The 16,081-nt window shown below is 44.7% G+C and overlaps 1 protein-coding gene across 2 annotated transcripts; it reads right to left on the bottom strand.

The window, feature by feature from the left end:
• Nucleotides 1–4,050: 4,050 nt before the first annotated feature.
• LOC139560650 (transcription factor BTF3 homolog 4-like) lies at nucleotides 4,051–14,567 on the bottom strand. Of its 2 annotated transcripts, XM_071377627.1 has the most exons (6): nucleotides 14,411–14,567; nucleotides 13,626–13,687; nucleotides 8,253–8,366; nucleotides 7,358–7,559; nucleotides 6,106–6,171; nucleotides 4,051–5,476 (listed from the first exon to the last, which is right to left on the bottom strand). In XM_071377627.1, the coding sequence occupies exons 2-6, from the start codon at nucleotides 13,677–13,679 to the stop codon at nucleotides 5,430–5,432; spliced, it is 483 nt and encodes a 160-aa protein (XP_071233728.1). In that variant the 5' UTR covers nucleotides 13,680–13,687; nucleotides 14,411–14,567; the 3' UTR covers nucleotides 4,051–5,429. The 2 variants fall into 2 exon arrangements, with proteins under 2 accessions (XP_071233728.1, XP_071233729.1); XM_071377628.1 differs by lacking the exon at nucleotides 6,106–6,171.
• Between the last annotated feature and the right edge of the window lie 1,514 nt (nucleotides 14,568–16,081).

Below are 16,081 nucleotides of genomic sequence, written 5' to 3'. Positions count from 1 at the left end.
TCTCTGTGTGTTGTTTCTGTCACACTGCTTTGCTTTATCTTGGCCAGGTCGCAGTTGTAAATGAGAACTTGTTCTCAACTGGCCTACCTGGTTAAATAAAGGTTAAATAAAAAATGAATAAAAATAAGAAAATGCAACTCAATGCAGGGCCTTGTCCGAGTCAGAAATCACACCATAGTCCCTATATAGTGCCCTATATACCGCCGGTCAAAAGTAGTGCCCTATATACCGCCGGTCAAAAGTAGTGCCCTATATACCGCCGGTCAAAAGTAGTGCCCTATATACCGCCGGTCAAAAGTAGTGCCCTATATACCGCCGGTCAAAAGTAGTGCCCTATATACCGCCGGTCAAAAGTAGTGCACTATATACCGCCGGTCAAAAGTAGTGCCCTATATACCGCCGGTCAAAAGTAGTGCACTATATACCGCCGGTCAAAAGTAGTGCACTATATACCGCCGGTCAAAAGTAGTGCACTATTTACCGCCGGTCAAAAGTAGTGCCCTATATACCGCCGGTCAAAAGTAGTGCCCTATATACCGCCGGTCAAAAGTAGTGCCCTATATACCGCCGGTCAAAAGTAGTGCACTATATACCGCCGGTCAAAAGTAGTGCCCTATATACCGCCGGTCAAAAGTAGTGCACTATATACCGCCGGTCAAAAGTAGTGCACTATATACCGCCGGTCAAAAGTAGTGCACTATATACCGCCGGTCAAAAGTAGTGCCCTATATACCGCCGGTCAAAAGTAGTGCCCTATATACCGCCGGTCAAAAGTAGTGCACTATATACCGCCGGTCAAAAGTAGTGCCCTATATACCGCCGGTCAAAAGTAGTGCCCTATAAACCGCCGGTCAAAAGTAGTGCACTATATAGGGAATAGGGCTCTGGTCTAAAGTAGTGCACTATATACCGCCGGTCAAAAGTAGTGCACTATATACCGCCGGTCAAAAGTAGTGCACTATATACCGCTGGTCAAAAGTAGTGCACTATATAGGGAATAGGGCTCTGGTCTAAAGTAGTGCACTATATACCGCCGGTCAAAAGTAGTGCACTATATACCGCCGGTCAAAAGTAGTGCCCTATATACCGCCGGTCAAAAGTAGTGCCCTATATACCGCCGGTCAAAAGTAGTGCCCTATATACCGCCGGTCAAAAGTAGTGCCCTATATACCGCCGGTCAAAAGTAGTGCACTATATACCGCCGGTCAAAAGTAGTGCCCTATATACCGCCGGTCAAAAGTAGTGCCCTATATAGGGAATAGGGCTCTGGTCTGAAGTAGTGCACTATATACCGCCGGTCAAAAGTAGTGCACTATATACCGCCGGTCAAAAGTAGTGCCCTATATACCACCGGTCAAAAGTAGTGCCCTATATAGGGAATAGGGCTCTGGTCTAAAGTAGTGCACTATATACCGCCGGTCAAAAGTAGTGCACTATATACCGCCGGTCAAAAGTAGTGCACTATATACCGCTGGTCAAAAGTAGTGCCCTATATAGGGAATAGGACTCTGGTCTAAAGTAGTGCACTATATACCGCCGGTCAAAAGTAGTGCACTATATACCGCCGGTCAAAAGTAGTGCACTATATACCGCCGGTCAAAAGTAGTGCACTATATAGGGAATAGGGCTCTGGTCTAAAGTAGTGCACTATATAGGGACTATGGTGCCTTTTGGGACTTCACCATTGTCCATGACAATGAAACGTCACCGATAGCCATGTTAAAGCCCTTTTAAAATATATTGCTATGTAACCATGCAGTGATTTCATCAATCCACCAGGCAGTGGTCCCGTGTGGCTCAGTTGGTAGAGCATGGCGCTTGCAACGCCAGGGTTGTGGGTTCATTCCCCACGGGGGGACCAGGATGAATATGTATGAACTTTCCAATTTGTAAGTCGCTCTGGATAAGAGCGTCTGCTAAATGACTTAAATGTAAAATGTAATCCTGTGGGACCTTGGGGAAAAATATCCTATATATTTATACATGGTCTGTGACTGAAAACAGACCCCTATTCCCAATGTAGTCCAAGCCACACATTGAGGCTCTAGTCTGGACTTGTAACTTTAAATTATATTTTTAATAAAATGTAAAAAAAGGTGCAATATGCAGGAATCATTCCGCCATTTCCCGGTTGCTAAAATTCTAATAGTTCCCTTATTTTCAGTTTGTGACAAAATAAGAAATGTGTAGTGTAGAGAATCATTGTACCATCTCTTTTTTTTCAATAACCAAAAATATTGTATTTTCAGCTGTTTGAAGCTGCTGTACAAAACTCAAAAAGACGCAAAAACTTAACGAGCATAGAAATATTGCACATAAACTCAGCAAAAAATGAAACGTCCTCTCACTGTCAACTGCGTTTATTTTCAGCAAACTTAACATGTGTAAATATTTGTATGAACATAACACGATTCAACAACTGAGACAAACTGAACAAGTTCCACAGACATGTGAGTAACAGAAATTGAATAATGTGTCCCTGAACAAAGGGGGGGGGGGTCAAAATCAAAAGTAACAGTCAGTATCTGGTGTGGCCACCAGCTGCATTAAGTACTGCAGTGCATCTCCTCCTCATGGACTGCACCAGATTTGCCAGTTCTTGCTGTGAGATATTACCCCACTCTTCCACCAAGGCACCTGCAAGTTCCTGGACATTTCTGGGGGGAATGGCCCTATCCCTCACTCTCCGATCCAACAGGTCCCAGACGTGCTCAATGGAATTGAGATCCGGGCTCTTCGCTGGCCATGGCAAAACACTGACATTCCTGTCTTGCAGGAAATCACACACAGAACAAGCAGTATGGCTGGTGGCATTGTCATGCTGGAGGGTCATGTCAGGATGAGCCTGCAGGAAGGGTACCACATGAGGGAGGAGGATGTCTTCCTTGTAACGCACAGCGTTGAGATTGCCTGCAATGACAACAAGCTCAGTCCGATGACGCTGTGACACACCGCCCCAGACCATGACGGACCCCCCACCTCCAAATAGATCCCGCTCCAGAGTACAGGCCTCAGTAACTCATTCCTTCAACGATAAACGTGAATCCGACCATCACCCCTGGTGAGACAAAACCGCGACTCGTCAGCGAAGAGCACTTCTTGCCAGTCCTGTCTGGTCCAGCGATGGTGGGTTTGTGCCCATAGGCGACGTTGTTGCCGGCGATGTCTGGTGAGGACCTGCCTTACAACAGGCCTACAAGCCCTCAGTCCAGCCTCTTTCAGCCTATTGCGGACAATCTGAGCACTGATGGAGGGATTGTGCGTTCCTGGTGTAACTCGGGCAGTTGTTGCTGCCATCCTGTCCCGCAGGTGTGATGTTCGGAGGTACCGATCCTGTGCAGGTGTTGTTACACATGGTCTGCCAATGCGAGGATGGTCAGCTGTCCGTCCTGTCTCCCTGTAGTGCTGTCTTAGGCGTCTCACAGTATGGACATTGCAATTTATAGCCCTGGCCACATCTGCAGTCCTCATGCCTCCTTGCAGCATGCCTAAGGCACATTCACGCAGATGAGCAGGGACCCTGTGCATCTTTCTTTTGGTGTTTTTCACTCAGTAGAAAGGCCTCTTTAGTGTCCTAAGTTTTCATAACTGTGACCTTAATTGCCTACCGTCTGTAAGCTGTTATTGTTCTAACGACCGTTCCACAGGTGCATGTTCATTAATTGTTTATGGTTCATTGAACAAGCATGAGAAACAGTGTTTAAACCCTTTACAATGAAGATCTGTGAAGTTATTTGGATTTTTACAAATTATCTTTGAAAGACAGGGTCCTGGAAAAAGGGACATTTCTTTTGCCTCCAAGTTTAGAACAGATCTACTGCTTCTCAGACTGGCTTGCTATGAGAATGACAGATCTATAACACACATTTCTATGTGAATTTGGTCAGGGTCACCCAAAAATTGACATATTACCTCTAAGCAAGACCACAGAAACATGCAGATCCCAAATGGCACCTATTCCCTATAGGGCCCCACAGTGGACCAGGGGCCCCCCTACGGAGGACCAGGGGGCCCCACGGTGGATCCCACACCTAATAAACACACCAAACAAACTATTCACGATCAGATTTATTGGGTTTTTAATAAACAGGAGAAAAAGGAAAACAATTGTATAAGACTAGACATGTCTGGCAGGGCCAGGACCTGTTGACATCCTACAGTAAGACCCACCTAGACATGTCTGGCAGGGCCAGGACCTGTTGACATCCTACAGTAAGACCCACCTAGACATGTCTGGCAGGGACCTGTTGACATCCTACAGTAAGGCCCACCTAGACATGTCTGGCAGGGCCAGGACCTGTTGACATCCTACAGTAAGACCCACCTAGACATGTCTGGCTGGGACCTGTTGACATCCTACAGTAAGACCCACCTAGACATGTCTGGCAGGGCAGGGACCTGTTGACATCCTACAGTAAGACCCACCTAGACATGTCCGATAGATGTACTGATCGTAAATGGGCCTCCCAAACGGCACCCCCATTGCTCTAATCAAAACGTAGTCCACTAGACAGGGGGATCATTGTGGATGGAGTACTTAGTGCTCTAGTCAGGTAATGTAGACATGAATAGGACCGCCCTGTTAAAATACGAAACATGGATTACTGTGTTACAGTTGGTGGTGGTTGGTATACTGGCTGCGTACCAAAATGGTAAACTATTCCCAAATACATTGTACACTACTTTTGACTCAAATCCCTTCGGGTCCTGGTCAAAAGCAGTGATGAGGGAGGTCTGGGGTGTATTGAGGCCATGAGAGAGAGAGAGAGGGGGGAGGTCTGGGGTGTATTGAGGCCATGAGAGAGAGAGAGAGAGGGGAGGTCTGGGGTGTATTGAGGCCATGAGAGAGAGAGAGAGAGGGGAGGTCTGGGGTGTATTGAGGCCATGAGAGAGAGAGAGAGGGGGGAGGTCTGGGGTGTATTGAGGCCATGAGAGAGAGAGAGAGGGGAGGTCTGGGGTGTATTGAGGCCATGAGAGAGAGAGAGGGGAGGTCTGGGGGTGTATTGAGGCCATGAGAGAGAGAGAGGGGGGGGAGGTCTGGGGTGTATTGAGGCCATGAGAGAGAGAGAGAGAGGGGAGGTCTGGGGTGTATTGAGGCCATGAGAGAGAGAGGGGAGGTCTGGGGTGTATTGAGGCCATGAGAGAGAGAGAGGGGGGTCTGGGGGTGTATTGAGGCCATGAGAGAGAGAGAGTGAGTGAGAGAGAATAGGAATGGTGACTGCTCTGACACTCATCTGTTCTACATGATAGATTCTGTAAGTCATGCTACATCTTTCTGAACAGATCCCACTTTGAGTCCACATGATAGAGAGGTGTGCACTGGGTAGTAGATAGGTAATTGGGGGTACCCAGTGGGTTCTGAATAGAGGGTACTGAGGAAGGGTAGAGGGTACTGGGTAGAGGGTAGTAGGAGCCTGGAGTTGGATTCATTAGTTGGCTTCATTCTTTGACGCTTCATCAAAGTTTTCTACGAGATCTGCGGAGAGAGAGAGTTACATGTAAATCTTCAGGAAAGTACCATCAAGTCATTTGGCAGAGGCTCTAATCCAACGCTACTTACAGTAGGAGACCAACATACTGCACCTCTACCAGCGTCATATCACCCCAGAGAGAGAACGATACCCCTTTTTCCTCCCCAATTTCGTGGTATCCAATTGGTAGTTACAGTCTTGTCTCGTCGCTGCAACTCCCGTACGGACTCGGGAGAGGCGAAGGTCGAGAGCCGTGCGTCCTCCTAAACACAACCCAACCAAGCCGCACTGCTTCTTGACACACTGCTCACTTAACCCGGAAGCCAGCCGCACCAATGTGTCAGAGGAAACACCATACACCTGGCGACCGTGTCAGCATGCCCTGCGCCCGGCCCGCCACAGGAGTCGCTAGTGCGCGATGAGACAAGGATATCCCTACCGGCCAAACCCACCCCTGACGGACGCGGGGCCAATTGTGCGCCGCCCCTTGGTCCTCCCGGTCTGCGACAGAGCCTGGGCTGGAACCCAGAGTCTCTGGTGGCACAGCTAGCCCTGCCATGCGGTGCCTTAGACCACTGCGCCACCCGACAGAGCCTGATGCCTTCGTTTTAACAACAAAGCCGTGAAACAATACCTGGAACTTCATCTTCTTCTTCAATATCTTCTGGTTTGCTGATTGACATCGCTTTGTTGTCAAGTACTGCAATCGGGGGGGGGGGGGGGAAAGGGGGAAAATTAGACATTTTATTCTTGAACACGGCGTGAGGCTGTGACTAAAGTGCATTTTGAAAGTATTCAGAGCCCTCGACTTTTCCCACTTTTTGTTTCGTTACAGCCTTATTCGAAAATGGATGAAATCATTATTTTTACTCCTTAAGCTACACACAATATCCCATAATAACAAAGCGAAAACAGGTTTAGAAATGTTTGCAAATGTATCAAAAAATAAAACTGAAATATCAGCCCCTTTCCTATGAGAATGACCCATCTCTGCAGCACTCCACCAATCAGGCCTTTATGGTAGAGTGGCCAGACGGAAGCCACTCCTCAGTAAAAGGCACATGACAGCCCACTTGGAGTTTGTTAAAAGGCACCTAGACTCTCAGACCATGAGAAACAAGATTCTCTGGTCCGATGAAACCAAGATTGAACTCTTTGGCCTGAATGCCAAGCATCACGTCTGGAGGAAACCTGGCACCATCCCTACGGTGAAGCATGGTGGTGGCAGCATCATGCTGTGGAGATGTTTTTCAGCAACAGGACTGGGAGACTAGTCAGGATTGAGGGAAAGATGAACGGAGCAAAGTACAGAGATCATTGATGAAAACCTGTACCATAGCACTCAGGACCTCAGACTGGGGCGAAGGTTCACCTTCCAACAGGACAATGACTCTCAGCACACAGCCAAGACAACACAGGAGTGGCTTCGGGACAAGTCTCTGAATGTCCTTGAGTGGCCCAGCCAGAGCCCGGACTTGAACCCGATCGAACATCTCTGGGGAGACCTGAAAATAGCTGTGCAGCGACACTCCCCATCCAACCTGACAGAGCTTGAGAGGATCTGCAGAGAAGAATGGGAGACACTCCCCAAATACAGGTGTGCCAAGCTTGTAGCATCATACCCAAGAAGACTCGAGGCTGTAATCGCTGCCAAAGGTGTTTCAACAAAGTACTGAGTAAAGGGTCTGAATACTTATGTAAATGTGTTAATTCAGCTTTTTCATTTTAATAATTTTGCTACAATTTCTAAAAACATGTTTTTGCTTTGTCATTATGGGGTGTTCTGTGTAAATTCATGAGGGAAAAAACAGGCTGTAACTTAACAAAATACAGAGAAATCAAGGGGTCTGAATACATTCCAAATGCAGTGTACACACTACACCCACCTTGGCGTGGGAACTGCTCTGCCAGTTTGCGAAGGCTGGTGAAGCTGTCTGCCCCCAGCTGGCTGAGGATGCCTGGCAGCATCTCTGTCAGCTGTTTGTTCTCTGCATGGCCTGTGATGGCAAACGTGTTGGCAGACAGAGAGGCCTGCACCTTGGGGTTGTTGAAGTGGATCACTGTGCCATCGTCCTTTATCATGTTCACCTGGGAGGGGGGGGATAAGACCAGGGTTTAGCACAGCATTCTGTCCTGTATAATGTATAACATTCAGCACGACAATGTTTCGGGAACGTTCAGATAGAAATATGCTATGAAGAACAAATCATGCCTTTCTGACATGTAGAACATTCACATCGGCTCTATTAGAGGAATTTCTATGGCAACTGAACAGGGCCCAGATTGGATTGAAAAAGGTGTCAGTGTAACAGTTTAACTGTAGTCCGTCCCCTCGCCCCGATCGGGGCGCGAACCAGGGACCCTCTGCACACATCAATAACAGTCACCCACGAAACATCGTTACCCATCGCTCCACAAAAGCCACGGCCCTTGCAGAGCAAGGGGGAACCACTACTTCAAGGTCTCAGAGCGAGTGACGTCACCGACTGAAAGGCTATTAGCGCGCACCACCGCTAACTAGCTAGCCATTTCACATCCGTTACATCAGCAATATGACTACAATTTTTACCGTAGACTTTCACAGGACACGCTGTCTACCTATCTAATCATTTCAGAGAACAAGCGGTTGTTGAACCCTATCCCGAGACTTTCAGATCTACATTTGGTGCCAAGGCAGGGGAGAGGCCAAGTGTTGATTAAGTTGACATGCTCAGTGTGAAGATGGTCAACTTAAGTTTCTCCTTTAAAAAAATAAATAAAATGTTGATTGGAATGACTTGCCTCCTCAATACCAGCGATGTTGTTCACTGCCAGTTTCTTCAAGGAACTCTGGAGTTTTTTGTCGTCGGCTGTTGCCGTTCTGTGAACCACCTTCTTCTTCCTACGAGCTGTTCCCTGAGGACGACAAACAGGTAAAGGTCAACATGTCCTTCTTCCTACGAGCTGTTCCCTGAGGACGACAAACAGGTAAAGGTCAACATGTCCTTCTTCCTACGAGCTGTTCCCTGAGGACAACAAACAAGTAAAGGTCAACATGTCCTTCTTCCGGCGAGCTGTTCCCTGAGGACAACAAACAGGTAAAGGTCAACATGTCCTTCTTCCTACGAGCTGTTCCCTGAGGACAACAAACAAGTAAAGGTCAACATGTCCTTCTTCCGGCGAGCTGTTCCCTGAGGACAACAAACAGGTAAAGGTCAACATGTCCTTCTTCCTACGAGCTGTTCCCTGAGGACAACAAACAAGTAAAGGTCAACATGTCCTTCTTCCGGCGAGCTGTTCCCTGAGGACAACAAACAGGTAAAGGTCAACATGTCCTTCTTCCTACGAGCTGTTCCCTGAGGACAACAAACAGATAAAGGTCAACATGTCCTTCTTCCGGCGAGCTGTTCCCTGAGGACAACAAACAGGTAAAGGTCAACATGTCCTTCTTCCTACGAGCTGTTCCCTGAGGACAACAAACAGATAAAGGTCAACATGTCCTTCTTCCTACGAGCTGTTCCCTGAGGACAACAAACAGGTAAAGGTCAACATGTCCTTCTTCCTACGAGCTGTTCCCTGAGGACGACAAACAGGTAAAGGTCAACATGTCCTTCTTCCTACGAGCTGTTCCCTGAGGACAACAAACAAGTAAAGGTCAACATGTCCTTCTTCCGGCGAGCTGTTCCCTGAGGACAACAAACAGGTAAAGGTCAACATGTCCTTCTTCCTACGAGCTGTTCCCTGAGGACAACAAACAGATAAAGGTCAACATGTCCTTCCTACGAGCTGTTCCCTGAGGACGACAAACAGGTAAAGGTCAACATGTCCTTCTTCCTACGAGCTGTTCCCTGAGGACAACAAACAGATAAAGGTCAACATGTCCTTCTTCCGGCGAGCTGTTCCCTGAGGACGACAAACAGGTAAAGGTCAACATGTCCTTCTTCCTACGAGCTGTTCCCTGAGGACAACAAACAGATAAAGGTCAACATGTCCTTCTTCCTACGAGCTGTTCCCTGAGGACGACAAACAGGTAAAGGTCAACATGTCCTTCTTCCTACGAGCTGTTCCCTGAGGACAACAAACAGATAAAGGTCAACATGTCCTTCTTCCGGCGAGCTGTTCCCTGAGGACGACAAACAGGTAAAGGTCAACATGTCCTTCTTCCTACGAGCTGTTCCCTGAGGACAACAAACAGATAAAGGTCAACATGTCCTTCTTCCTACGAGCTGTTCCCTGAGGACAACAAACAGGTAAAGGTCAACATGTGCTTGTTTTATTCCAGTGGGACAAAGTACAAACATTTACCTGGACCTAACTGCAGATAGCACCACTGGGTGATTTGAAAAGCCAATCATATAATACTTTTAGCAAAAAAATAAATAATATAAAGTATTTACAATCTGTAGAAACTATACGAATAGAAAAGGTTCAGAACTTTAGGAAACATCACAACACCGTTTAAAAAATGGCAAATAGAAATCCAAAACGGATGGGGTTAAGAGATCGATGGGAGGGGTTGAATGGAGCTGAAGGATGGGACTAATAACAAGATAAACAATGTAAAATAGACTGTATCTGTAAAATATGAAACAGCACAGTTAAAAATATATGGCAAATAGAAATCCAAAATGGATGGACATCAGAAAGTGATTAGCGGTTGAGGAAGGACAGAACTAAAATAGCAAAATATGCCCGTAAAATGTATATAGTATCTATAAGTAGAAGCCTAAGTGTCATTGTTCATTAGTTTACTCCAATTAGGGGAGGGGTGGTAGGGTTTGGGGAATAATAATAAAATATGTTTTTAGTACCAGTCAAAAGGTTTGAACACCTACTTATTCAAGGGTTTTTCTTTACTTTCACTATTTTCTACATTGTAGAATAATAGTGACGACGTCACAACTATGAAATAGTGTTAAATGAAGTGTAAAATCAAAATATATGTTATTTTATTTGAGATTCTTCAAATAGCCACCCTTTGCATTGATGACAGCTTTGCACACTCTTGGCATTCTCTCAACTAGCTTCATGAGGTAGTCACCTGGAATGCATTTCAATTGACAAGTGTGCCTTGTTTAAAGTTAATTTGTGGAATTTCTTTCCTTCTTAATGCTTTTGAGCCAATCAGTTGTGTTGTGACAAGGTAGGGGTGGTATACAGAAGTTAGCCCTATTTGGTAAAATACCAAGTCCATATTATGGCAAGAACAGTTCAAATAAGCAACGAGAAACGACACTCCATCATTACTTTAAGACATGAAGGTCAGTCAATGAGGAAAATGTCAAGAACTTTGAACGTTTCTTCAAGTGCAGTCGCAAAAACCATCAAGCGCTATGATGAAACTGGCTATCATGAGGACCGCCAGAGGAAAGGAAGACCCAGAGTTACCTCTGCTGCAGAGGATAAGTTCATTAGAGTTACCAGCCTCAGAAATTGCAGCCCAAATAAATGCTTCACAGAGTTCAAGTAACAGACTAACCGATCGCTGCAGCTGTACATAGCCCATCTGTAAATAGCCCACCCAATCTACCTACCTCATCCCCATATTGTTTTTAATTTACTTTTCTGCTCTTTTGCACACTAGTATCTCTACTTGCACATCATCATCTGCTCATCTATCACTCCAGTGTTAATCTGCTAAATTGTAATTACTTCTCTACTATGGCCTATTTATTGCCTTACCTCCTCACACCATTTGCACACACTGTATACAGATTTTTCTATTGTGTTATTGACTGTACGCTTGTTTATTCCATGTGTAACTCTATGTTGTTGTTTGTGTCGCACTGCTCTGCTTTATCTTGGCCAGGTCATAGTTGTAAATGAGAACTTCTCAGCTGGCCTACCTGGTTAAATAAAAAAATAAATAAAGACAGACATCTCAACATCAACTGTTCAGAGGAGACTGTGTGAGTCAGGCCTTCATGGTCAAATTGCTGCAAAGAAACCACTACTAAAGAACACCAATAAAAATAAGAGACTTGCTTGTGCATTGTAGTGCAAACCATGAATAGGAATGGAGGTGACCGATGAAACCACAGAACTACATATTAGAATGCAACACACAACAGATCGAATCTCCTGCACATTGGTTTGGACTCAGCACCCAGGGAAACGTATCAAGTATTTGGTCTTCACCCAAATATTTATTCACTTATTTTCTATCTCAAGCCAGTACAATGGATGTACTAGTCTAACTTAAAGTAATCAACATGTTAGTGATATGCTGAGTGCCAACAGTCGGAACAAAAAGTACATTTCATGCCCTACCAGCCACTGTGTCAGGCAGATTACAACATTTTCCCCAGCTAAATAAAAAATTTAATAAAAAGATGAGCATGCTCTGTAGTGTTTAGAAAACAATTAACGTATTACTATTAAGTAGTAATGTGGTCTATTGTTTAATTCCATATAATTTTGTGACCTGAGGCTTTTGTACCAAAATATCACAGATGACAATTTTTCACCTGCCCCTTTAAGGGTGGGAGGTTACCATGGTAACACAATGCTGACGAATAGCTGCATCGTCTTCTCTTCTCTAGCAGTTGAAACTCAAAACATTGAAAAAACAAAAAACGCTTGTGAACAAAACAAACGTAAACATCCAAGAAACACATGGACAATGTCTCACTTCAGTAGACTTTTGTTTCAAGTAAATTAGACCAACGTTTTGCATGTGTGCTTATAAAAACAAATCTTCACTCAGCTCTTCAGGTGCTCACAGCCAGGCAGTGTTTCAGCGTGAGGTGGAATAGGCTATATCGTAGGCCGTCATTGTAAATAAGAATTTGTTCTTAACTGACTTGCCTTGTTAAATAAAGGTTAAATATGGATTTGTAGTTCTTTGACTTTGTGCGATTAATTTACCAGCTATAGAATAAATATAAAAAAATGGCAGAAATACTTTGAAAACAGCTACTGCAGCATTTATGTTACTATAAATGTGATCATACTTCATTATTTGTATTCACAAATACGAGTGAAATACTCACACTGACGCCCTGACCACCCGCTAACGTGGCTGGTGAAACACACCCAACATGCTGACCACACCGCTAACGTGGCTGGTGAAATACACCCAACATGCTGACCACACCGCTAACGTGGCTGGTGAAATACACCCAACATGCTGACCACACCGCTAACGTGGCTGGTGAAATACACCCAACATGCTGACCACACCGCTAACGTGGCTGGTGAAATACACCCAACATGCTGACCACACCGCTAACGTCACGTTCGCGTGGCAAAATACATTATTCAATCATTGCATCCACACTGCTCACGAGCGTCTGCGTAGCCAGGCACTAAAGCAGAACTTGGTTCTATTTGTGACGCTTCACACGCTGCAAGTCCCGCCTCTCCCATCTCCTCATTGTTTTTTTTAGGAGCAAATACCCACGTGGGTGATTGAAAGACGCACTAAGGTTCACGCGCCAGTCCAGTTGGTGGTGATGCACCTTAAAAGTTTGTTGTCAACCACCATATAAAGTCCAAAGAAGAAGCCTGGAAGGAGGAGAGATGACTAGAAAAATATTTGGTTGACCCTTTTATTTGTGGATGAATTGTCAGAGTAGAGGACCTTGTGCATTTCAGGTAAAATAACAACCCAATGTTTATATCCCAGGACAAATGAGCTAGCAACAGCAAGCTAACTAGCTAAATTTCCATAAATGTTTGATGCTTTTCGACCTGTCCCCAAATTAATATTGTTGGTTAAGAGTTTGTTTTGATATTTCAACATGTGTATCCTGATTATGTCTGGCGTGGGTGGACAAAAACCAACACATGCACGATTGCGCACGTACGTGCCCAGTCTAGTCAGCATGTTAGCCGCCAATGACAAAAATCGCACAGTCGGCAGGTGTTAAATTTGAGCCACACCAACAGCGCCATCTAGCTGTGGAGAGGAGACACAGCAAGGCCCTTACCAAACAGTAAGAGACAAAGCCCTGGGCCCCACAGCCAGGCCGGATGGGCCAAAGCATCTGCTCATAATAGGAGTAATATGCTCAGGGGAAACACGACTGCCATTTGCTTTGATAAGTCCAATGCCCTTAAACCAAACTGCTGCCGTCAACCCTGCACATTACCACATATGGAAGGGACTACAATTTGTTCATGCCTGTGTCATAACAAAATGTAGATTTTAACAGTCGAGATGATAGTAGTTACCTTTCCACCTATCCGGACCTGGGCCTGAAGTTTGGCTAGTTTCTCTTGGTTCATGGCTTTATCTGGAAAAGAGGAACGTGGATGAGTTGTCAGACAATATTCTCATGAATTAACAAATGACAATCAAAACACAAGCCTACTGGATGAATGCAATCGGCTTCAAGTTTATCCTGAACCACTGCGGAAGCTGTTAGTGGACCTGGCTACAAACTAGGCACCAATTGAGTTTTAGCTGACAGTTGAGCTATCCATCTAGTTTACTAGCCAACCATTTTAGTCTGGAAACACTTTAAAATCAGCCGTTCCGTTCCTAAGGACTGACTCTTCAAAAAATGCCTGTCAGCCAAAACACACACAGATGAATAGTTAGTTACCTAGCTAGTTAACGTTAGACCATGTCATTAACAAAGCTAGTTAACTAACGAGCCAAAATTAGCAAGCTAACGTTACCTATTTAACGTTAGTAATGTTCGCTACGCCCGTAGTGTCAACATTGAGGCTCAGCTAGCCATAAAATGTAGCTAACTATCTAGCTGTCATTTAGCCAGTTAACCATTTCATATTCCTGACGAGGTAGCTAGCTAACTAGCTTTCTAAATGTTACTGCATAAGCCATAGCTAAGTAACAACGTAGATACTGTTACCTAGCTAGCATTGTAAACACAGTAGGCTAGGTGCTCAAAGCAAACCGAAAACAACGGATACTGTATTAGGGCTGTTGTCTTTTTGTCGTACGTGCCGTAGTCCATAGCTCTAGTTGTTAAAAAAAAGGAATAAGTATTTACCTGTGTAAAGACAGCGTCAGTAATTTGATCGATCAGTCCTAAGGCACAGCACCTTCATCCACACAGGTTCACAGCAGAACAGGAACTAGCACGCAGCAAGAGAGAACACGCGGTTGATGCTGATGGCGAATCTCAACACGTGTCTTTTCTCTGGGTGGGTGAATTTCAGGCAGTGGTCGTTTTGGTGCGTGTGTAATTTTCAGCAGATGGGATTTGATTGATTGATTTAATGTATTAGCTTTAATCACTTTAAACACATACAGACTTATAGCCACAACATGAACGCCATTTGTACTACAGTTGCCTGCAATGTGTATCTGAAGAGAAATCAACCGTTTGTGCCAATGTTGTATATGGAGAAATTAGTGCTTTCGTCTTGTTGTGGTCCATATCACATTTGTATTTTTTTTTGCATGAAAAGTTAGGTTTCCGCCCAATTGGCGACATTCTAAAATCTGCATAAAATTGTGCATTTTCCCACCAGAGATTTGTTTCCATTGGTGATCAAATCGACTTGTTGCTCCAGATTATAGTATGTGTGTGATGACATACTGCACATATAAATACCTTTGGCGGTTAAATAACCATGTACCGAATTTAAAAAATACAAGTTCAATTAAATGGGTTTCCGTCGCATTTAACTCTACTGATGGTTTTCTCACAATTTTTTTTTGCTTTAAATGGCGAGTGTGCCCACGATCATGTCACCTGAATAAGACCCTCGATATTTATTGGAAAGCAGCATCTCGCTCATCACCTTTCACTTTCACCATCCTGTAAAGTTATTTTACTATTTATTTCACCTAATAAACTGCATGATTTCCGGAGTTATAGTGCGATGACCACATGTCATCGGATGATTCCAGGTTTACTTTGATATGATGGCTATTATATCAATATTTGCGCATAAAAGCGTTTCCACCGCCGTTTCTCGTATTATTATCCCACCTATTAATTAAATTCAATCTCACCTAGTATTTTGTTTTGTCGACATTTGGTAATATTTGTTACGTTTAACGACAAAATTTGCTGCTTCCATCAATCATGTCATGACATTTTTTTTATCCGACATGAACTTTACTGGCATAAAAATGTTGGATGGAAACATGGTATTAAGATACACTCAGTGGTTCCCAACCTTTTTCGGTTACTGTATTCTGTCTGAAGTACCTCATCTTGTGCATTTTAATAGAAGGTCTATGGTCTCATGAGTCTTCTCAAGTACGCCCTGATAGGCCTTGTACCCCTGGTTGGGAACCATTGAACTACATGACCAAAAGTATGTGGACACCTACTCGTCTAACATCTCATTCTAAAATCATGGGCATTAATATGGAGTTGGTCCCCTCCCCTTTGCTGCTGTAACAGTCTCCACTCTTCTTGTAAGGCTTTCCACTAGATGTTGGAACATTGCTGCTGTAACAGCCTCCACTCTTCTGGGAAGGCTTTCCACTAGATGTTGGAACATTGTTGCTGGGGACTTGCTTCCATTCAGCCACAAGAGCATTAGTGAGGTCGGGCACTGTGATGTTGGGTGATTAGGCCTGGCTCGCAGTCAGCGTCCCAATTCCTCCCAAAGGTGTTCAATAGGGTTGAGGCGAGGGCTCTGTGCAGGCCAGTCAAGTTCTTCCACGCCGATCTCAACAAACCATTTCTGTATGGACCTTGCTT

The sequence above is a fragment of the Salvelinus alpinus genome, chromosome 30 (assembly GCF_045679555.1).
Source record: "Salvelinus alpinus chromosome 30, SLU_Salpinus.1, whole genome shotgun sequence".
Taxonomy (NCBI): domain Eukaryota; kingdom Metazoa; phylum Chordata; class Actinopteri; order Salmoniformes; family Salmonidae; genus Salvelinus; species Salvelinus alpinus.
This window is presented reverse-complemented; position numbering and strand designations above follow the sequence as displayed.